The sequence below is a fragment of the Oncorhynchus tshawytscha genome, linkage group LG11 (genome assembly GCF_018296145.1).
Source record: "Oncorhynchus tshawytscha isolate Ot180627B linkage group LG11, Otsh_v2.0, whole genome shotgun sequence".
In the NCBI taxonomy this organism is placed as follows: domain Eukaryota; kingdom Metazoa; phylum Chordata; class Actinopteri; order Salmoniformes; family Salmonidae; genus Oncorhynchus; species Oncorhynchus tshawytscha.
In genome coordinates this window covers 42,570,116-42,594,485 of record NC_056439.1, presented here as the reverse complement: position 1 = coordinate 42,594,485, position 24,370 = coordinate 42,570,116, and the positions used below count along the sequence as shown (strand labels likewise).

At 42.5% G+C, this 24,370-nt stretch overlaps 1 protein-coding gene across 1 annotated transcript in view; it reads right to left on the bottom strand.

Annotated features, from left to right (window-relative positions):
- Positions 1-9,112: 9,112 nt before the first annotated feature.
- The window catches only part of LOC112262023 (lysophospholipid acyltransferase 2), an 82,275-nt gene continuing 67,017 nt past the window's right edge, over positions 9,113-24,370 (bottom strand). Inside the window, exons 5-13 of the mRNA XM_024437690.2 lie at positions 23,564-23,619; positions 21,404-21,458; positions 19,232-19,415; positions 17,647-17,839; positions 17,172-17,275; positions 16,996-17,060; positions 16,531-16,663; positions 14,541-14,692; positions 9,113-13,531 (exon numbers count right to left, since the gene is read on the bottom strand). Coding sequence (XP_024293458.1) covers positions 13,345-13,531; positions 14,541-14,692; positions 16,531-16,663; positions 16,996-17,060; positions 17,172-17,275; positions 17,647-17,839; positions 19,232-19,415; positions 21,404-21,458; positions 23,564-23,619 — 1,129 coding nt within the window. The 3' untranslated portion in view covers positions 9,113-13,344. The remainder of the gene's footprint in view (positions 13,532-14,540; positions 14,693-16,530; positions 16,664-16,995; positions 17,061-17,171; positions 17,276-17,646; positions 17,840-19,231; positions 19,416-21,403; positions 21,459-23,563; positions 23,620-24,370) is intronic.

Here is a 24,370-nt window from a genome sequence, read left to right as displayed (position 1 = left end):
CATCCCTCCCTGTCCCTGACTGTCATGAATAATTGATGAGCAGGCAGAGCAACGCCCCAACCCCTCTCCAACACAATAGACACACGCCCCTATTACCATACGTGACATGCCCTACTGTTGCAACAATAGAGTTGTATGGGTACAGGCTTTAGATGTGAATGTAGGTATATTTAACTGTTCAGGCTATGCATTCATGTAAAAAAAAAAAATAAAAAAAAAATTAACGTAGGAATCAACGAGAAAATATAATGAGCATTAATTGTCACTGAATGCATCTTTTGTCAGCTTAAAAAAAGTGATTTCAATGATGCAACGATCAAATACTAATTGATCAATAAATATTACTTTCTCATGTACATTTACAACAACAAAAAAGTAAGCAAAAAAGTGTTAAAAATACATTTTCAGTTGTTTTACACTTTTTTGGTTACTACATGATTCCAAGTGTGTTATTTCATAGTTTTGATGTTTTCACTTTTATTCTACAATGTAGAAAATAGTCAAAAGAAAAGAAAAACCCTGGAATGAGAAGGTGTGTGTAAACTTTTGACTGGTACTGTAGGTCCAGGTCCAAATGCCACAAGAAGGACAAGGTTAAAGGGATACTTTTGGATTTTGGAAATGAGGCCCGTTATCGACAGTACTTTCCCAGAGTCAGACAAACTTGTGGATACCATTTTTATGTCTCTGTGTCCAGTATGAAGGGAGTTTGAAGTATACTAAACAAAAGTATAAATGCAACATGCAACAATTTCAAAGATTTTACTGAGTTACAGTTCATATAAGGAAAGTCAATTGAAATAAATATACACTGCTCAAAAAAATAAATGGAACACTAAAATAACCCATCCTAGATCTGAATGAATGAAATATTCTTATTAAATACTAAATCCTTAATATTAAATCCTCCCAGACCTGGACTAAAGCATCCGCCAACTCCTGGACAGTCTGTGGTGCAACGTGGCGTTGGTGGATGGAGCGAGACATGATGTCCCAGATGTGCTCAATTGGATTCAGGTCTGGGGAACGGGAGGGCCAGTCCATAGCATCAATGCCTTCCTCTTGCAGGAACTGCTGACACACTCCAGCCACATGAGGTCTAGTATTGTCTTGCATTAGGAGGAACCCAGGGCCAACCACACCAGCATATGGTCTCACAAGGGGTCTGAGGATCTCATCTCGGTACCTAATGGCAGTCAGGCTACCGCTGGCGAGCACATGGAGGGCTGTGCGGCCCCCCAAAGAAATGCCACCCCACACCATGACTGACCCACGGTCAGTCCTGCACGGTGTTGGGCTGTAAGCACAACCCCCACCTGTGGACGTTGGGCCCTCATACCACCCTCATGGAGTCTGTTTCTGACTGTTTGAGCAGACACATGCACATTTGTGGCCCGCTGGAGGTCATTTTGCAGGGCTCTGGCAGTGCTCCTCCTGCTCCTCCTTGCACAAAGGCGGAGGTAGCGGTCCTGCTGCTGGGTTGTTGCCACCCTACGGCCTCATCCACGTCTCCTGATGTACTGGCCTGTCTCCTGGTAGCGCCTCCATGCTCTGGACACTACGCTGACAGACACAGCAAACCTTCTTGCCACATCTCACATTGATGTTACCTTGGCTTCTACTGCATTCGCGTGACAGGCAGGCTCCTCGTGGAGTGCAATGAGAGGCAGGTGGTTAGAGCGTTGGACTAGTTAACTGTAGGGTTGCAAGATTGAATCCCCCGAGCTGACAAAGTGAAAATCTGTCGTTCTTCCCCTGAACAAGGCAGTTAATCCACCGTTCCTAGGCCGTCATTGAAAATAAGAATGTGTTCTTAACTGACTTGCCTAGTTAAATAAAAGGTATTCATTTTTTATATATATATATTTTTATTGTCAAACTCGGCGCCGAAAAATACCGATTTCCAATTGTTATGAAAACTTGAAATCTTCCCTAATAAATCGGCCATTCCGATCGGTCGACCTCTATTCTCTACTAGCAATTTCCTTCAAACTGCACACAGACCTAGAAATGGTATCCACAAGTTCATCTGACACTGGGGTAGTAGATAAAGGGCCTCATTGCCAAAATCCTTAAGACTATCTCCCGACATCAACCTCATACCTCTGCTATGTGTGCACTGCTGGCGGGAGAGATTAAGTTCCAAGATCTCTAAATGTAACCAGTAAGCTCGTTATAGCCTGTCTGTGGAGGTGAAACTGCTGAGGATACGTTTCCATGGGATGTGTTGCTCACAACAAGGTCTTATTTCTGGAACAGCAGAGGGACAAGGGTCAAACAGCTTAGAATAAAATGTATCTGAATACAGCCCATGTACAGAGAAATATAGCCCGAATACAGCCCATGTACAGAGAAATATAGCCCCGAATACAGCCCATGTACAGAGAAATATAGCCCCGAATACAGCCCATGTACAGAGAAATATAGCCCGAATACAGCCCATGTACAGAGAAATATAGCCCGAATACAGCCCATGTACAGAGAAATATAGCCCGAATACAGCCCATGTACAGAGAAATATAGCCCGAATACAGCCCATGTACAGAGAAATATAGCCCGAATACAGCCTTTGTACAGATAAATATTTCTTCATTGGGTCAAGGCGTAACATATAAATTAAGAATCATAGTAGCATCGCAGCGCTAGCTGTGTCACCAGAGACTCTGGGTTCGAGCCCAGGCTCTGTCGCAGCCGGCCGCGACCGGGTGTCCGTGGGGCGACGCACAATTGGCCTAGCGTCGTCCGGGTTAGGGAGGGTTTGGCCGGTAGGGATATCCTTGTCTCATCGCGCACCAGCGACTCCTGTGGCGGGCCGGGCGCAGTGCACACCGTTTCCTCCGACACATTGGTGCGGCTGGCTTCCGGGTTGGATGCGCGCTGTGTTAAGAAGCAGTGCGGCTTGGTTGGTTGTGTTTTGGAGGACGCATGGCTTTCGACCTTCGTCTCTCCCGAGCCCATATGGGAGTTGTAGCGATGAGACAAGATAGTAATTGCTAACAATTGGATACTACGAAATTGGGGAGAAAAAGGGGGTGTAAAAAAATCATAGTAGACTAGGCTATATAATGGCAGGGCTCCACACTGAAATGTTTTTCAAGGAGTACACGTGATCCTAAGCTGAAAACTGTAGGAGCTAGAGGTCGACCGGTTAATTAGGGCCGATTTCAAGTTTTCATAACAATCGGTAATCTGCATTTTTGGATGCCGATTATGGCCGATTATATTGCAATCCACGAGGAGACTGCGTGGCAGGCAGACCACCTGTTACGCGAGTGCAGCAAGGAGCCATGGTAAGCTGCTAGCTAGCATTAAACGTATCTTATAAAAAAACAATACATCTTAACATAATCACTAGTTAACAAACACATGGTTGATGATATTACTAGTTTTACTAGCTTGTCCTGCGTTGCATATAATCAATGCGGTGCCTGAAATTGTGTTACTTCTCTTGCGTTCAGTGTAAGCAGAGTCAGGGTATATGCAGCAGTTTGGGTCGCCTGGCTTGTTGCGAACTGTGTGAAGACCATTCTTCCTAACAAAGACCGTAATTCATTTTCCAGAACTTTACATAATTATGACATAACATTGAAGGTTGTGCAATGTAACAGCAATATTTAGACTTAGGGTTGCAACCCGTTCTAACGGTTCTGTATTTAACTGAAAGAATAAACGTTTTGTTTTCGAAATTATAGTTTCCGGATTTGACCATATTAACGACCTAAGGCTCGTCATATTTCTGTGTGTTTATTATATTATATTTAAGTCTATGATTTGATATTTGATAGAGCAGTCTGACTGAGCGGTGGTAGGCAGCTGAAGGTTCGTAAGCATTCATTCCAACTGCACTTTCCTCCGTTTTCCAGCAGCTTTTCGCAATGCTTGAAGCACAGCGCTATTTATGACTTCAAGCCTATCAACTCCCGAGATTAGGCTGGCAATACTATAGTGCCTATAAGAACATCCAATAGTCAAAGGTATAGGAAATACAAATGGTATAGAGAGAAATAGTCCTATAATAACTACAACCTAAAACTTCTTAACTGGGAATATTGAAGACTCATGTTAAAAGGAACCACCAGCTTTCATATGTTCTCATGTTCTGAGCAAGGAACTTAAACATTAGCTTTTTTACATGGCACATATTGCACTTTTACTTTCTTCTCCAACACTGTGTGTTTGCATTATTTAATTTTTGCATTGTTTCATGATTTATTTGAAACTAAATTGATTTCATTCATGTATTATATTAGGTCAAAATAAAAGTGCTCATTGTTCATTCTGTAATATATATAAAAATTGTCCGATTAATCGGTATCGGCTTGTTTTTGGTCCTCCAATAAAATCGGTATTGGTGTTGAAAAATCATAAATCGGTCGACCTCTAGTAGGAGCACAAAGACATTTAGGAGCACAATGAAAAATATTTGAGGTATTAATGATAAGCATTGCCAGCAATTACACAATACTGTTTTTTTCCCCTAGGGGCACTGGTGCGCCCAAATAAAAATTCCAGGTAGCAGAGTTGAATATTTAGGAGCAAATGTGGCCAAAATGGTAGCCCTGTAAAGCCCTGAATTGCTGTTTTAATATGCCAATATACAGTACCTCCTAGCTAGCAGATTGTAACAGGCTAATATAATGCTCCATTAGCCATTACAGGATAGTTAGGGGAGAGTGGGTTAAGTTGAGCCATTTTTTACATTCGGCATCACTCAGTCAAGGGAAATATAGCATTCTTTCTAACGAAGATATCCACATATATTTCAGGATGTTATGTTTCCCTGGAAATAAATTAGAATTAATGTAAAAATTCAAGTTTTGAAAACATAGCTTGTTTTGGCACAATTTAACACGGGTATAAGGTCATTTGAGCTGCTGGACAGGGTAAATTATGCCGCCTACACATTTCTGTACTGAATTAAATATTACCACAACCTTTTTAAAACCATAGCTCGGTTTCCATCCCAATTGGCAACAGATTTTCATGCAAATATTCTTACATCTGCATCAACATAATATGCACATTTTCCCACCAGAGATGTGTGTCCATCAAATTGACTTGTTGCGGATAAAAAGCAGTGCGTGACTAAGTAGTGCACAGAAAAATTACTTTTGCGGTTAAATTCCCATGTAGCAAATAAAATATACTATTTAAAATGGGTTTCCATCGCATTTTCAACTGTGCTGATGGTTTTGTCCCCCACAAAAATTGCACTTTCACCACCCTGTGAAGTTCATCATCATTTATTTCATCTGTAGCCTAACAAATTGGATGGTTTCCCAAGTCATAGTGGGAGAACCACAAAACAACTCATTGCGTGACTACAAGTTTACTGGTAGTTTGATGGTTATTATATCTATATTTGCGCATAATGACATTTCTCACATAATTATCAGACACAAAAACATGCCACCATGTCTAGCGTATTTAGTTGTCACTTTTGAAGACACAAGCTCAAGAACACAGTACAAATATGAGAAAAAATATGAAAATATGTCTTAATTATTTTAGATTACTGGCTATAAATCCAACTCTAAACGTGCTACAGCGATGAAACCACTCTCTCCTTCTGCATTACAATGTTTTTTTTTATTTACTTATCATTAAGCCATTAAGAGTGTCCATGTCTGATTCTTTGAATTAAGAGATTGAGATAAAACTGTCCAGTTTGAGTGTTTGTTGCAGCTCGTTCCAGTCACTAGCTGCAGCGAAGTAAAAAGAGGAGCGACCCAGGGATGCGTGTGCTTTGGGGATCTTTAACAGAATGTGACTGGCAGAACGGGTGTTGTATGTGGAGGATGAGGGCTGCAGAAGATACAGTTGATGTCAGAAATTTATATACACCTTAGCCAAATACATTTAAACTCAATTTTTCACAATTCCTGACATTAAATCCTTATTAAATCCTTATTAAAAATTACTTATCTTAGGTCAGTTAGGATCCCCACTTTATTTTAAGAATGTGAAATAATAGTAGAGAGAATGGTTTATTTCAGCTTGAATTTCTTTCATCACATTCCCAGTGGGCCAGAAGTTTACATACACTCAATTATTATTTGGTAGCATTGCCTTTAAATAGTTTAACTTGGGTCAAATGTTTTGGGTAGCCTTCCACAAGCTTCACACAATAAGTTGGGTGAATTTTGGCCCATTTCTACTGAGAGCTGGTAACTGAGTCAGGTTTGTAGGCCTCCTTGCTCGCACACGCTTTTTCAGTTCTGACCACAAATGTTCTATGGGATTGAGGTCAAGGCTTTGTTATGGCCTCTCCAATACCTTGACTTTGTTGTCCTTAAGCCATTTTGCCACAACTTTGGAAGTATACTTGGGGTCATTGTCCATTTGGAAGACCCATTTGCGACCAAGCTTTTATTTTCCTGACTGATGCCTTGAGATGTTGCTTCAATATATCCACATAATTTTCCTGCCTCATGATGCCAGTCATCTCTAGGAGACAGAACACGTCTCCTTCCTGAGAGGTATGACGGCAGCGTGGTCCCATGGTGTTTATACTTGCGTACTATTTTTTGTACAAATGAACATGGTACCTTCAGGCGTTTGGAAATTGCTCCCAAGGATGAACCAGACTTGTGGAGGTCTACAATTTGTTTGAGTTCTTGGCTGACTTCTTTTGATTTTCCCATGATGTCAAACAGAGGCACTGATGTAAATAAGGTATTTCTGTTTATTATTGGTAATAAATTTGCTACACAAAAAAAAAACTTTTCACTTTGTCATTATGGGGTATTGTGTGTCGATTACTGAGGATTTATTTTCTTCATATAATACATTTTAGAATAAGGCTATAAAGTCACAAAATGTGAAAAAGGTCAAGGGGTCTTAATACTTTCCGAAGGCATGTATGTGTTGTCAGTGGCTGTGACATTTATGGAGTTGATGGACAGTCTGAAGAGCAAATTAAATGGTAGGAGGGACATCCCAGCATCAGGTGGTGCCAGACTTCACGTCCTGCTTCACACAGACAGAATAAAAATAATCCTGTGTCTGTATATATATACAGTACCAGTCAAAGGTTTGAACACACCTACTCATTCAAGGGTGTTATCAAGGCAAAGGGTGGCTACTTTGACTGGTACTTTGACTGGTACAGCTTTGCACAGTGTTGTCATTTCCTCAAATTAACTTCACCTGGAATGCTTTTCCAACAGTCAGGAGTTTCCACATATGCTGAGCACCTGTTGGATGCTTTTCCTTCACTCTCAATTTGGTTGAGGTCGGGAGATTGTGGATGACAGGTCATCTGATGCAGCACTCCATCACTCTCCTTCTTGGTAAAATAGCCCTTACCCAGCCTGTAGGGGTGTTGGGTCATTGTCCTGTGGAAAAAACAAATGACAGTCCCACTAAGCCCAAACCGGATGGGATGGCGTATCGCTGCAGAATGCTGTGGTAGCCATGCTGGTTAAGTGTGCCTTGAATTCTAAATAAATCCCAGACAGTGTCATCAGCAAAGCACTCCCACACACCTCCTCCTCCATGCTTTACTGTGGGAACGACACATGCGGAGATCATCCGTTCACCCACACAGTGTCTCACAAAGACACGGCGGTTGGAACCAAAAATCTCAAATTTGGATTCCAGACCAAAGGACAAATTTCCACCGGTCTAATGTACATTGCTCATGTTTCTTGGTTCAAGCAAGTCTCTTCTTATTATTGGTGTCCTTTAGTAGTGGTTTCTTTGCAGCAATTTGACCACAAAGGCCTGATTCACGCAGTCTCCTCTGAACAGTTGACGTTGAGATGTGTCTGTTCCTTGAATTCTGTGAAGCATTTATTTGGGCTGCAATTTCTGAGGCTGGTAACTTTAATGAACTCATCCTCTGCAGCAGAGGTAAAGCTGGGTCTTCCATTCCTGTGGCGGTCCACATGAGACAGTTTCATCATAGCGCTTTATGGTTTTTGAGACTGCACTTGAAGATACTTTCAAAGTTCTTGAAATGTTCCATATTGACTGACCTTCATGTATTCAAGGAATGATGGACTGTCGTTTCTCTTTGCTTATTTGAGCTGTTCTTGCCATAATATGGACTTGGTCTTTTACCAAATAGGGCTTTCTTCTGTATACCAGCCCTACCTTGTCACAACACAACTGATTGGCTCAAACGCATTACGAAGGAAAGAAATTCCACAAATGAACAAGGCACACCTGTTAATTGAAATGCATTCCAGGTGACTTCCTCATGAAACGGGTTGAGAGAATGCAAAGGGTGTGCAAAGCTGTCTCAAGGCAAAGGGTGGCTATTTGCAGATTCTCAAATATAAAATATATTTTGATTTGTTCAACACTTTTTTGGTTACTACATGATTCTATGTGTTATTTCAGTTGATGTCTTCACTATTGTTCTACAATGTAGAAAACAGTAAAAATAAAGGGAAACCCCGGGAATGAGTAGATGTGTCCAAACTTTGGACTGGTACTGTGTGTGTGTACACACACACACACACACACACACACACACACACACACACACACACACACACACACACACACACATACATACATATAGTATGTCTTTATAGGGGACTCTTATTTTGGAGGGGAAAGAATCTGCCCTCGTGCTGCCAGCATCGCTAATATCATAGACAGAAGGGGTTCTAATATCCTGCTGAGGCTAACTAGCTACCGTGCTTGCTAATCACAAACACCCAGGTTGCTTCGAATCTTACCTTTTAGGAGTAATAAACAATACAGCGTCCCCTCGTCCAAGCTGGGTTACCCTGTGCTTCCTTTTTTACTTTCCAACGTTCAGTTTGACTGTTTTGACACCACAACCATCTTGTAATTTTCAGGCATGTTAAACTAGCTAAGAACATCTGACGATTTGAGTGGCTTGTCAAATCTCCGCCTACTATTACAGTGAAGGCGTGACATGGTAAAAAGTTTGCAAAAAAAAGTGTCAACAGCTGCACGGTGCACGCAGCCGCAGTACGCGCTTACCTTACGGGTCAAAGTTTCACCGCCTCATCTATCGTTGTTCAAGGCTAGAAGTGTGTTGTTCAACACTGGCCTGCCTTACCATGTAATCTAGTTAATTGATGTGCCTACATTACATTGCATAACCAATTTTAAAAATTGACCACGAAACGTATATAATCAGCTGGTTTAATCAGTAGGCTACTGCCAAGAAACATACATCAACACAGTCAAGATATATAACTGAAACATTTAGACAAAACAAAACTACATCGGCCCATGTCCCAACAGCCACAGACCGTTACAAAGAAAGCATTATTACAAGAAAGTATAAAAGTGGTCAGTGCTTCACAGTGTTGACAAAAGTGACCAACTTGACACCACCCCCACGTTTCGTGAATAATAAAGCCATTTATTAAAAATGATACTCTTATTTAAACAAAGATAGCCTAAACAACAGCCAGGTGAATTCAGGAAAGGCAAATTTGGTATGACTGTTATTTTAATTTCACACGTGGCATTGGAAGTGAACTAAAGCAAAACAAATCTTAAAAAACAAACGGCAGAATAGGAGACTGAATATTCCTCAACCTTCTCAAAACCAGGTCAGTGTATAGTAGATTAGAAAGATCCTCCAATAAAATGTCAATCCAAATGAACTAACTTTTAAGAATGCTAGCACAAACTGGAAAGCAAGCAGTGTAAACAGTAAAGGGTTGAAAGGTCACTCACAAATCTCCTCCTCAGCTGAAGTGAAGATGCACAGAAAGGCATTGTAAAAAAATAATACAATTGGTTATTCATTGTGTATTTATTTATTCCTTGTCACTATTTCTATTATTATATATATATTTTTTAAATCTAATCTTTAACTCCACGTTGTTGGAAAAGGACCTGTAAGTAAGCATTTCACTGTTAGTCTACACCGGTTGTCTATGAAGCGTGACAGATACAATTTGATATCATCAACACATCCCAATGTCTGGATTCTTGGAATAAGAGTCATTTGCATTATACAATCTACTGAATAATGATAGCTAATGCCGGGGAGAGGACTTGAGAAATATTCCAAATATGATCCAGAACTGCTATAGAGCCATGTTTAATGACACATAAGTATTATTAGCAGTCGTGTGGTCCTGTCCACTGATGGTTGCAGACGGTGGGATCAGACAAATGTGTGGCGTCTTTCATGCATTTCCAAAACTCTGCATTTTACCATAGACAAGACTGTTCAAAACAAATGCTTCCAAGTTTAATAAAGGGACAAATGTGACAAATATACAGAACCTCCCTCACACACAAATAAAGCAGAGGATTCTTCTTTGTTTTAGGTTGGGAAATGAGAGGGATCTCTTAGACCCAGATTTCAAGCTTTTTCATTTCCACTGTGCTTCTGATTAGGTGCAGGCCAGTGACGTTGTGCTCCTGAACCCGTCTCATTTTCCAAGCTCTCTTTCCAGAGACCTAGAGGGTCAAAGGCGGACACTTTTTATGGTGTATCTCAAATAGTCCAAAGTGGCGTAATCTTCTTTCCTCCATCAAAACCAATTTAAAATAACTGGATTTGTGAACGCTTGGCTGGTATCAATGGTAGAGCTCTACCATAGTGCTTTCACCGGGCCTATACTTTCAGACTAGTAAGGATGAAGGGAAGGAGACAAGGAATGGAAGCCATGTAGGACTATTGGGATGCACCCTAACACATCCCTGTCAAATTATCCCATGAGGATAAAATATTTCTATCCACGCTGTGAATCCCCATCCCTTTTGCCTTCTCCCCCTTGCATTTCCCTGGCAACTTCCCGGTGTAGCACTCCACACTCCACACTCACATTCCTATCAAAAGTGCAAAAGAAGGAGAGTGAGAAGACTCTCTGGTTTTAAATCTCTGCATTAGTGTTAAAAAAAAGTTTTTTTATTTGACGACATAAAATCAGTTTTTTTTTCAAAGGACTTATACAAATCTTCCGTTAAGTTCTTTCTAGACACAAAAATAACAATGATATTTTCACATAGGTATATGGGCCGTTTATGACTTGGCACTTTGGACATATGGAGCAGTTTGGATTTATCTGCTGGTTTGGGGTAGCCTGGATAAACCACACAATGTTGCACAAACAATTGCGAGCATAGTGTTCAGTCTAGTTTAACCAGGCTAGATTTGGGTGGCCATGCAGTGCAATTTTCAACTAGTTGGTAAAGGTAGCATCCCTTTCCTTTCATCAGGCATTACGCCTTGGCTACAAATACACTCATAGACCACGTGAACATCTAGAAAAATCACATAAATACACAATTTATGGAGTATGCACATGTTAGAAAAACAAGATGGAGATTACATTGGAAAACACAAATCTGCTGCATTGTTACTCATGATCACAAAAGAAAGCTCCTAAAACTGGTTCATTGGCTGCCATTTTGGTTGTACTACGGTACTAATCCAAGTCTTACCATCTAATAAATGCTGTATGGTCAAAAATATGTTAAATGGCTGCCTGCACTGTATGAAATGGAATGTTCCATACCCAGGGGCGGACTGCCAGATGGGCTGGTCCATTTAAAGCCCAGTGGGCCTGTGTAACTTTTTTGTTGTTGCCCAAAATGACAATTATCTGGCTAACAATGGGGACTTCAAGGAAAGAAATGGGCCGGTGTGGGGACCTCGATGAGTGTTAGAAATGCCATGGCCGATTTCTCGTCCCAGTACGCCCTTGTCCATACCTCTGCAGACACAGGGCGCTGTCGAACCTTAGCCTACACGCGTTCTGGTTATGCTCATGGGCGGTCCTCTGCACCACAATAAACACCCCCTCATAGAAGAGTTGGTTGGACCCACCAGATGTATCTCTTACCTCAGTGGTTCCCACATTACAGTAATGATGGAACCTCTTGGGTTGTGGCTTATGTCTGGGATATGGCTTGGAATATGATTTTGTTTATTAAGGGGGTCACAAAACAATTGAGCATACGAGTTATGCTTCATAATTGGAGCATAAGAATTAAGCATTAAGCGAGTAAGCATTTCGTTGGATGGTGTATACCATGTGTATCCTGTACATATGATTAATAAAAACTTGAAACAAATGTTAATTTTTTCCATTATTCCCAAATAATATTACATACAGTAGGTTTCCCAAACATCAAACACATATTGCCCAACCTTTAGTGTTACTGAAAGGTAATTCAGACACATCCAAGTCAGCTTCATTTGGACTACAGTGTAGCTCTGTAGCTTTAGAAACATAATTTACTTTACAGGTAAGGTTCAGTTATTGTGATTTATTCATCACATCCTATATCTGATTACTCATACAGTATGGTCACAATACAGTTGGTTGCATTTCATTTAGAGGCTATGGATTCAAAAACTAATAGAGGGAGATTTTTATTTAAGTAACTTTTCAGAAAGTAAATCTAACATAGTCGTAGATTTCAAACCACTTTAACAGTACTGAACTTGTAACGGATGCTACAGAGGCAGGCAAGACATCTGAACCTAGAGGAAACCTACAGTTTGTAATCAATTACAGTAGGAAATTAAACCCATGTCAAAAAAGCCCTTAAAAACAATTCATCTAAATCAACAGTCACCGTGAATACAACTTATTTTGTAATGCACCCACATTTCTATAGAAGGAGTATCATTCCAAAAAAGCAGCAGATATGAAAAAAAATTAAACAAGTGACAGTAATCAAACAATGCTTAGAAGATCCTAAGGCGGCCTGCTTGGAGTTGGCATCAGACAAAAGTTATATTTCTTTCATATATTTCTCTCACTTTTCTACCACGCCTCTTTTTTTAGTAGAGGTTACATCCTTTTCGGACAGTGACAAAAACCCTCTAGATACATGTCTGACTAGCCTGTATAGCGCCCTCTACATGGCGGAGGTCCTACTACAACAACTGCTTCATTTCCCAACACCACAAGATCTCCCCTCAACACAACCATTCTCACCCTGCAGAATATGCACCTAGCCTGGCCGCTAACCTGCTAGCAGTACATAGAGGGTTTAAGGCAACTTCAGAGTCTTCGCCATTCTGTCGATTAGCATTGCACCGTTAGCATCATCGCTAATGTCATTATTTTCGCTCATTAGATCCTAGCCATTTGGTGGCCCTCCGATACCAATCTCTCTATCCATTCCTCACATTTCCTCTCATTTCTCCAAAACATGATTTGCGGTCTTTCCTCGATACTGGCAGGGTTGACGGGTTGTTGTTGTTGGTTGTTGTTATTTGTGTTTGTTATTGTCGGTTATGCCGGTGTTCTTGTCAATTTTTTTGGTTCTTTGTGGTCTCAAAGAATTGCCGCACTTTGTCTCAGTGTTCGAGCAGAGTTCTGTTCTCTCTGTGCCGGTTGTTTGAGCGCTGAGGTGTGGGGGGGAGGGGCATCCTCCTAGGTCTCATGTGGCTTTGTGTTTCTGGTTGCAGTTGTTGTCTGTGATGGAGTGGCTGTTGTGGTCTTCAGGCAACCCCCCCTGTAGGCTGTTCTGCTGCTGTTGCTCCTCCTTGATGCGGAGGTGCCGGGGCTTGACTGGAAGGGCTAACACAAGCACCAGGCAGGCTATGTGTATGCAGTAGTACCATGACCTGGAAAGAGAGGATCAATCAATCAGTGAATCAATGAAGATGTCATCCGCTCCGTATAGCACTGTTCACAAATGCATGTCACATAACCACCATCCAGGCCTAAGCCCCTGAAAGAACAGGCCAAGGAGAGTTTTCTATGTAGCGTAAAGATTCCAGAGGAGTTCACAAAAAGTCCCTGTGAATACAAATTGCTTGTAATCATTATGGGTGAACTAGTCCTGACAAGTTATTCTAGCTAATCCTAATGGGAAAGAAAATCCTGCCCGCTATGTCCCAACAGTCAGTGTATTTGTGACTGTGGGATTATTAAAGTCCACACCGGTCAGCAGCACAGTGAACCATTAAACCCTAAAACAGAAGACCATGTCCTCAAGCCACCTCATGGCTTCGGACTAGGTCTCACTGCCCCCCTCCCTCCCTCCATTCAAGCAGCCAGCCACTAAAACTCTCCTGTTTAATAACTGGGGTTTATATGCCTCTCAGCCTGGCAGATTTAACAACCTTCCGCAAAATGACACCGTAGATGTGCTTCTATTTCACTGAAGTGCCCTGATCACATATAGCCCCTGTTCCTCTCCCCGTCAATCGTCCCGGTCTTCTAGTCGTTAAGCTGTCTCGTTAACAGTTTGACGCTGACGGAGGCCACAAAGAAAGTGGAACGGAGGTTATTCTCTGTGCCGTGTCCCTGTCTGTGCCGTGTCCCTGTCTGTGCCGTGTCCCTGTCTGTGCCGTGTCCCTGTCTGTGCCGTGTCCCTGTCTGTGCCTTACTCATTTGCCTGCATTGTTAAACTGGCATTTGGAGAGAGAAAAAAATCACTAAGAATGACAGGGGTTTTGAACTTAGTGGTGCTTCCCACATTTCCTAGGACCCAGCCATGAACATTTGTAGTCTATCAATAAAGTTACACTGTTTTGACTATACATAGTTACATATAACATAACTTCTTACATATGTATTACATTTCAAAAGAGCTGGTAGAGCATGTGGAATATCAGTAATGCCACTCACCTGTAGAACTTGAGTGACGGCCCAACGGCCAATAGAACGAATGGCACCACCGTGTAGCAGATGGCGATCTGAGTCCCCGCCCACGTGATGACATCGTAGATGCTCCTGTGTGTCGTTGAACACAGGAAGTAGGGTCTGATGTTGTGTCTTAGCTGGAAGTGAGCCACAGGAAGAAATTGTGAATAACTGAAAGTCAATGCAACATAATGTTTTAAAATACAGAAAGTAACAATAAGGATCGCATAAATCAGAGAAGACGCAATGGAGGTTAGAGAAGATGGGCCCATTAGTGAAGGCACAGTTACATCTCCAGGAACAAGTCAACACAAATCAGCTTTCAGACTTAAATGGCCTCTTGTAGCCATTATAAACTAACTCCTAACAAGAAGTTGACTGACCCAGTTCTTTATACTACATGAACAGAAGCAATCAACTTGGACAGCCATCATTACTGCATAGCTCACCCATGACCAGTGTTTAGAATGCATTTTAGTATCAATATGAATCTAGAGTTTTATCTTTCTGAAATTCATTTCCGGGATATCGTGGCTGCGTTGCGATTCACTACCGTTCTTCACCAAGGTTTGCACTCACTTCACTATCGCCTTGTGGTTTGTAAAAAAAAATGAACTGGTTTAACACACACACAGATGAAAACTACCATAGGAGCCTGTGCTGACACCAATCCAATGCTTTCGTTAATCCATGAGGGATAGTGAGCAAGTGCAAAGTGTATACTTCCAGATAGGGAATCGGAACATCTAGTTGTTTATCATTACAGCTTATGACTGTGTTATTCCTAGATGTGATGGAGAATGCAGCCGAGTGTCGAGGAGATGTGGAGTTTATCTAGGGACACCATCTGTCTCCCACGGGCCTTTCTGTCTCTCCTACGCTCACAATGATGATCCCCTGTCCATCACCCTGTCTCTATCATACTGCTAAACACACCCTGTCCATTATACTGCTACACACACCCTGTCCATCACCCTGTCTCTATCATACTGCTACACACACCCTGTCCATCATACTGCTACACACACCCTGTCCATCACCCTGTCTCTATCATACTGCACACACACACCCTGTCCATCACCCTGTCTCTATCATACTGCTACACACACCCTGTCCATTACCCTGTCTCTATCATACTGCTACACACACCCTGTCTCTATCATACTGCTACACACACCCTGTCCATCACCCTGTCTCTATCATACTGCTACACACACCCTGTCCATCACCCTGTCTCTATCATACTGCTACACACACCCTGTCCATCACCCTGTCTCTATCATACTGCTACACACACCCTGTCTCTATCACTGCTCACCCTGTCTCTATCATACTGCTACACACACCCTGTCTCCATACTGCTACACACACCCTGTCTCTATCATACTGCTACACACACCCTGTCCATCACCCTGTCTCTATCATACTGTTACTACACACCCTGCTCACTATTGCCCATGTACACACCCTGTCCACACCCTGTCTAAACAGACTGACACACCCTGTCTCCCCCACTGCTACACACACCCTGTCTCTATCATACTGCTACACACACACACCCTGTCTCTATCATACTACACACAGCCACCCACACACACTACACACACCCTGTCTCACTCCACCCATGCTAAGGGGTATGTGCTTCAAATCCCAGCGGCCAGTGCCCAATCCTCCCAGGGTCACAGCTAAGTTTCCCAGTGGTCTTCACATAAATATCCTCCCAGTCCACCACTTCACTTCTACTATATCAGAGGTGTACTCCGGGTCTAGTGGTGACTGACACATGCATTGACAAATGAGATGGGGCAACACCAGCTAAAGACATCAATGATGTGATTTTGTAACCTTGCCTGAAACTTGAGGACTTGTGTTAGCTGCCAGTTAACACCTAGGCTTTAGCTCAGAGGGCTAATGCATATTTTGAGTTGGTTTGATTCCTGGTCGGTAACACCAGCTGTGTTGACTGTGTACTCACTGCCCGTGCTGCCATGGTCATACTGATGCCGGTGAGGAAGGTGAGGTAGTACCCGGGGTACACTCCGTGCCACATGGCCGACAGTAGGAAGGTGGCCGCCGTGGGGTTGATGGGACAGCGCTCATAGCACACCCTGTAGAGAACAGACATGGTACAGGTAAAGTATTAGCATACCAGCTAATGCTAATCACAATACTGGCATCTCAGCCTGAGTGCACATGACACAGATTCAGCATTAGCACACTAGCTTATGCAAACTATAGCATTAGCATCCCAATTTGTGTAGAGATAATGGCAGCGCTAGCAGACCAGTGCAGATTTGTTGTATACTATCAGCATGACTACTGATATATAGGCCTACTATCTGTGATAGTATATCTACAATATACAATCATGTAGATTGGACTATCTACATGACTACTGTAGTAAGATAACCAGATTACTCTGTACTATGACGCATTTTACCTTTTGAGCCATAGTGCTGTCTGGATATTCCAGTTGTCGAGGAACATCTTGAAACTGGTGGCAAACTGAAAAGAGAGATGGTGCTGTTCTAGTAGTGAATGTAGCCAAACGAGGGAACACTAACCTACACTACTAGTGAAAATGTGAATAATTTTTTTTTAAAGGCAGAGCCTAACCTCAATGTCCAGTATTCTCAAGTTTGATATCAGGTCCCATCTTGGGGTGCCATCTTTATTGTAGCCGTTGAAACCAAAGCCTGCAGCGTTGTTGATGGCATCAGCTGTTCAATTGGAAAACACAACAAAGGTTACCAGGCAGAATGTCAGTGGCCAAGACAGAATAACAACATCCCTTACCGTCAAGAAGACCATTCTGTTAGATGATAGTAGGCGAACTACTGAATGCACAGAGGATCTGGGATACAGTGAGTTCTCCACCTTGACACTAGAGGGCAGTGTAACATCACAAGTAGCCCAACTTTTATGTGAGTTTAGAAAGGCCACTATCAGAGCCAATATCACCCTGATTTGTTATAAGGTGTGGCCAGCAACCACATTCTCCCCCAGCAGCCTTCAAATTCAAAATACTTTATATAAGCATTTTTTTTTTACTTCAGATTTAGTCACATGAATAATACTAAAGTGCACTCACACAGGGTCCAAATGAAGTAGTACTTGGGCCGGGTGGCCAACATGGAGAGGTACAGGTAGAGGACCTGGAGGATGAAGGGGGTAGAGGCCATGAACTTGTTGTCGATGGAGCGCTCCACTGGACAGAGCTTAGACACGGACAGGAAGATGGCCAGGGAGATGGCACAGGTACAAAGTTTGGAGATAATGTCATTCTGTGGGGGGAAAACAGATACGAGATGATTATAAGACCTTATAAGGAGGTCATACATGTTTATGAGTCTTACGAAGCATTATAACTAATAATGCATTACAACTGCAGGCTAGGGTTACCAAAAGGTAATTGCCTAAATCCATTTGTAGTTTAGCAAATGTTTTCAATATGTGAAGATGTGAACTCCTGAAGTCGATAGAACAAAAAAAAACGGTCTAAGGCACTGCATCTCAGTGCTAGAGGCGTCACTACAGACCCTGGTTCGATTCCAGGTTTGTTCTTAAATGACTTGCCTAGTTAAATAAAGGTCAACTAACGTCTGAAATATTAGCTTTGTGTTTTACAAGAAGCTTCAGAAACAGGTGTGTTTGTCATTGTGTACAACAGCAGGAGCTATTTGACAGCAGTAAATATTGGACGTGTTGTGTTGTAGCTTTTGTGTTTTGAAGAGACAAAGAAAAAGCTTGGGAGCAGCTCTGTTCAAGAGTAGCTCAATGGCCTGAAAGCCAAGTGTCACCAATCAAGGGAAAGTTGAACAGCGCAAAGTACAGAGAGATCCTTGATGAAAACGTGCTCCAGAGCATCAGGACAACAGACTGGGATGAAGGTTCACCTTCCAACAGGACAACGACCCTAAGCACACAGCCAAGACAACGCAGGAGTGGCTTTGGGACAAGTCTCAGAATGTCGTTAAGTAGCCCAGCCAGAGCCCGGACATGAGCCCAAATGAACATCTCTGGAGAGACCTGAAAATAGCTGTGCAGAAACACTCCCCATCCAACCTGACAGAGCTTGAGAGGATCTGCAGAGAAGAATGGGAGAAACTCGCCAATTACAGGTGTACCAAGCTTGTATAGACATACCCAAGAAGACTCGAGGCTGTAATCGCTTCAAGTTAACGGGTCTGAATACATGTGCAAATGTGATATTTCATTTATTTTTTGCAAAAAAAATCTAAAAACCCATTTTTGTTTTGTCATTATGGGGCATTGTGTATAGATTGATGGGCGAAAACAACAATTGAATCCATTTTATAATAAGGCTGTAACAAATGTTGAAAAAGTCAAAGGGTCTGAATACAGTACATACACATGGCCATGACCCCACCACACCCACCCCTTAAGTACCAAGAAACGTTGCTGACACCATTCAAACCAGTGAACTTTAAAGCCAATTATCTCTGAATCATCTTTTTGAGGATAGAACTCTGTAGTCCCAAGCTCTCCACTCATTTTCACACTCACTCTGTTGGTAATGGTTATAAATTCTATCATAAAAGTAGCAAATACCCAAAATCATGGTCCTTTGTTCTAGTTTCATGAGGAATCACCCAATAATTCTATTCTAAGTTACTCTTGACCAGTCTAACAATGAGAGACAGGCAGTGTGGTACCTTGGGAGAGGGCTCTGTGTGCTTGTACTTCCCGTTCTCTCTTCCATTGGCCTCCAGGTGGCGAGGCTGGTAGGCCGTGCCCTCGATGAAGGCCATGTAGTCATTGTAGGAGCAGGTGGGCCCGGCCAGGATGCCCATGAAGTTACAGTTGTAGCTCAGGTACTCCAGCAGATTGGGCATCCTCCTGGGGGAAGAGGAAAAGACCAGAAAGAGATGTGAGACAGATAGATGCTGCTGTTAGCAACTAGAGGATCAAGCCGAGGATCGTCTCTATTGAGTCATGCTAAAAAAGATGGACATACTGCATCCAGTTCTCTGAGCACAAAGGAGATGTAACTAAAAACTCTAACATACCTTACATATAACTTGACCCTCATCTCATCATTCCTATCCATGTGCCTGTTAGCACAGTAAGTAGGGCTACATTACCCCTACACAGCCTTGACCCTAGATTAGGAACACGTAGCCCATGAGTCAGCACTTTTGTTGTAGCATGCTAGCATTGCCACACTAATTCTACTAGTAATTTTGGGCTTCCCGAGTGGCACAGCAGTCTGAGGCACTGCATCGCAGCGCTAGAGGCATCACTACGGACCAGGGTTTGATCCCGGGCTGTATCACAACTGGCCGTGATCAGGAGTCCCAGCGGCGCACGATTGGCCCAGTGTCGTCCGGGTTAGGGGAGGGTTTGGCCAGGGGGGGCTTTACAATAATTTGTTCTCAACTGACTTGCCTAGTTAAATAAAAGGTTAAATAAAAATCCTGAATGGCCACCCAAGTAGAACAACAAGAGTAGAGACCTGAGCTGTATTCCAAAACACATACTAACTGTACTACTTGTGACGTAATTTGAGTATGTAGTATGCTTATTGGTCATAGTATGGATCTAGTCAGTATGCCAAAAATTCCTGGATGTCATACGACTAGTAATTTGTTATGATAACAAGCTAGCAAGAAGTTGCATAGCAACAGCATCAACTTCCAGTAGACAAGTGAAGCGCTAGCACACTCAACTGATAGGATACCATTCGTTTACAGTATACCAAAATGAACTAATAGTACCTAGTATATACTCATATACTCTTCCCTCGAAGGACAAATTGTTGTGAATTCAGGCAGATGCAAAAAAAGTTAACGAAAATGTCTGGAATGGAGGCTTGTGAGGAGCCGATTTGTATAGAGGCTTTGTTACACTGGCAGCATTTACATCTGTGTGGCACTTTGGAGGGAGGGAGTGTAGTCTTTCCCTGCCAAGTGCAATCTGTTGAGTATGGTGGTGGAGGTACTGCAAGGTCAGGAGAACACACTGATTGCTAATGTCTCGCTGCCCTGGAGTTTCTCTCAAAGTGAGCAGCTAAGTCACAATGAGCAGCTAATGTCACATTTCTTTCCTTTGGCCAAGGGGTTGGCTAGGTTAAATTGTAGTTGAGCTGTTATAGGTATATCAGCAGATTACAATATAACATATTTGTAACTGTGGCAATTCAACAAACAAAAAAATCTCACAAAGTTAAATTAAATTCCTTTCACAAGGTAGGTTGGCGCTCCACTCCTTGGTCACTGCCAGCTTCTTCCTGACTACCCTGGTCACATGACACTTGATATACGTGCGGTTGCCATGCAACCGCTGGGAACCCTTTGGAGCAGGATACAAACTCCTTCACAGCCACTTTCACAGACTGTGAGAGGAGCGCTGGGGTGGTTAAGTCATAATAAATCGCTCTAATTGTTGTTGATACCAGGAACATTCTGTTCTCGGTAATTTAATGGGAAGAAAATGGAATAAGATTCCTCCAGAGGCAATCATTTCCATCCTCTCGTCCTCTTTAGAAGCAATTGTCCAGTTGGGGCCTACATTTTACAGGGTACCTACACGATCTTTCGTTGTGTTCATATCATTATCAAATCGCAGGAGAAGTAGAACAAAATATATACATGTTTGACACAATGGGAAAGAGAGGGAAAGAAAGACAGGGAAGGAGATTGAGAGAGAACCAAGAAAAGAGAGGAACAAGAAATTAACAACAGCAACTATACACGTGACATGAGTACTAGCTAGCGGCTACCATGGAGGCTTTCCCAGTGACCACGTCCCACAGTAATACCTTTAGTATGGCAGTAGAACTGTCTCTAGTCCAGCTGGGAGAATAAAAACATACCTGGGTCACATACCTTACAGCTAGGCATCTCTGACTGGGGGTCAGCTGCTCCTCCTTCCTCGCCAAACCTATGGGAACACAGAGTCTGGTCACATGACTATATCCAAGACATCCCCACCCCCCCTAAAAATACATTCAACTCCTAATACATTATGCGATAACCTGGGACTGTCATGAATGCACACAGATATCCAGAGTAAGTAAGAAGTGTGTGCATTTAAATTCTAAGTCAGTCAGAGCTGCTTGCAGTAGTGAGAGGCAGAGGAAGAGACGGGCGTAATACTCTGTTTACCAGACTGTCATTCAGCTGATAACCAGATTCAACTCCTTATCAACCTCCAATGCACCGAACACACAGCCACAGTAAATCATGCCGACCACACAGCTGCACACACCAAAAACACACACGCAACCATTAAGGCCTGTACGAGCACACACTAGGACACTGTCACACAGGCCTACACCGCAGTTGACAACTAGGTCTAGTCTCAGCAGCTATCCTCTTCCATGTCAGTCGGCTCTAGAAGTGAGAGCCTACAGTTCAGTCAACATGTCATTGCATAATGAGGTTACACCATAACAGGCTGTGCTTCCAGTACATTGTGCACTTCATAAGACACAGAAAAGCAGACATAAACTCTTCCGTTTCATATGAATGCTGCAGACCGGAACAAACATACTATTCAACAGCAATAACTGACACTTTCCCAGTGGCCCCAAGGGCTGTGTGGCCTAATGGCCAGTCAAAACAGAGGTCAAAGGCCATTCCTGTGGTGATAGGCATGGTCAGGGGTCGTGGGTGACCGACCCAGTGATAATGAAGCCCGGAGTCAGCGGAGGACAGGGAGAAGGAGGGGCTTATTACATAATCTCATTACCATGCTAATTAAACACTGTTTTCCATCTGTGGGGCAGCATGGGACTTCCAGCAAACATTAAAGGGATATATTTCTCTCCAAAATATAACAGACGTTTCAGACGTTTTCAGACCTCAAGAGGTCAAATGTGGAGATGACTTCACACAACATATGTTGAGTAGATCTGGCCAATCCCAAATGAATGGGAAAATGGGCACTGTCTAATTTCAACATTTTAAATGTTACTCATCTTTCCATTTTACTTGGGTGTACACTTTTTTCCCAGTGATTACACTTTGGTCACGTAATACATGACATGTTTCCCTCTACAGAAGAACATGTAGCTCTTAATGTGACATCCCAGCTAATCCCTTAATTAGTTACCGTGGCCTTTTGACTGCTTCTGGACATCTAACACTGGCGGTCTACTTTACAAAACTTCAAAAAGGACAACAGCTATGTAATCCCACACACACACACAGCACTGCTGAGGGAGCTTACAAGTAAGCATTTCGCTGCACCGTTTATACCTGCTATAAACTGTGTATGTGACGAATAAACAGGGATTTGATTTGACACACACAGTATCTGACATTATGGATGATTTGGTGTAGGGGAAAGGAAAAGGCTTACAGAGGAACAGAACCTTTCTCGTGACATACACGTGTTTACAATGCCACCCCTGCCCCCTCAACTGACTCCTCTGTCAAACGTCCTCACCATACAAGCACTGGAGCACCAATTACTGTATTATGCAATCTGTCCACAGAGGTATTTATTGAGACCACTAGTTGAAATGGCATATGTTGCTTGTTTTTCAATTCAAAAGGAATAAAACCAGATGAACCGGATATAAAGGGGGACTATATATTGTCTGCAAGGTGCCAAACACATCAATCAAATGTATTTATAAAGCCCTTTACATCAGCAGATGTCGAAGTGCTTATACAGAAACCCCGCCTAAAACACATATGGAAACTTGCCTACGAAAAAGGCCTAGCAGCTGAAACCAATAATACAATTTGATGTTCATATCCCCTCTTGTCGTGTTTCTGTGTTTGTTAAAAAGGGGACCGCAGATCTCTCTCACTATGCATAGAACGTGGTAGAGTTCCTGACTTCCCATGCTAGTTGTAGCTTCAGCTGGCTGGAAAAGAGGAAATTGAGAGCAGTTCATAAAACCACGGTGTTATAGTCTCCCTCTGTGTTGCTGTTTTCACCTCCCAGGCAACTGTCATGACAGCCTTATCAATGACATGTTCCATCACCATGATGACAGAGTTCCTTAGCTATAGAGAGAAACACACACGTCTCACCGTCATGTATCTCAAATGCAAGGCTGGTGATCTTCTGAGTGATGACCATCATTGGCCTATAGGAGAGAACACAGGAGAAGAGAGGAGAGTAACCAATCACATCATCCCTGACTGCTTCTGCTCACCTACACTGTAGCTAACTTCTTTTCATTACATAATATATTAACATCCCATCTCCATCAGGGATATATTATTCATTACAAACTGGGTGGTTCGAGCCCTGAAAGCTGATTGGCTGACAGCAGTGTTATATCAGTATACCACAGGTTTGACAAAACATTTTTATTGCTCTAATTACGTTGGTAACCGGTTTATAATAGCATTAAAGTACCACTGGGGTTTGTGGTATATGGCCAATATACAACAGCTAAGGGATGTATCCAGGCACTCCACGTTGCGTTGTGCATAAGAGTAGCCCTTAGACGTGGTATCGACCATATACCACACCCCCTCGGGCCTTATTGCTTAATTGACCATCATTCAGTGAAAGCACTGGGAATACGACCGTAGCGAACACACAAAACCATATCCTGGTAACGGATGACCTTCTTCCTGCTGCTATCAGCAACATCTGTTAAGTCGGTTTCTATACGCACTGAAGACAACAGGACAGTGTCAGGTACGTAATACCATATGACAGGAGAACTGTGGGTTGAAATCTTAAAGACTATCCTTATTAAAATGGGAGTATTCATTAGCTGTAGGTTGCACAGAAAATCAGTTGTTCAAAATGATACAACACCCCAGGTTAAAGTAGGTAGCAGGTTAAAGTTGGTAGCAGGTTAAAGTTGGTAGCAGGTTACTATA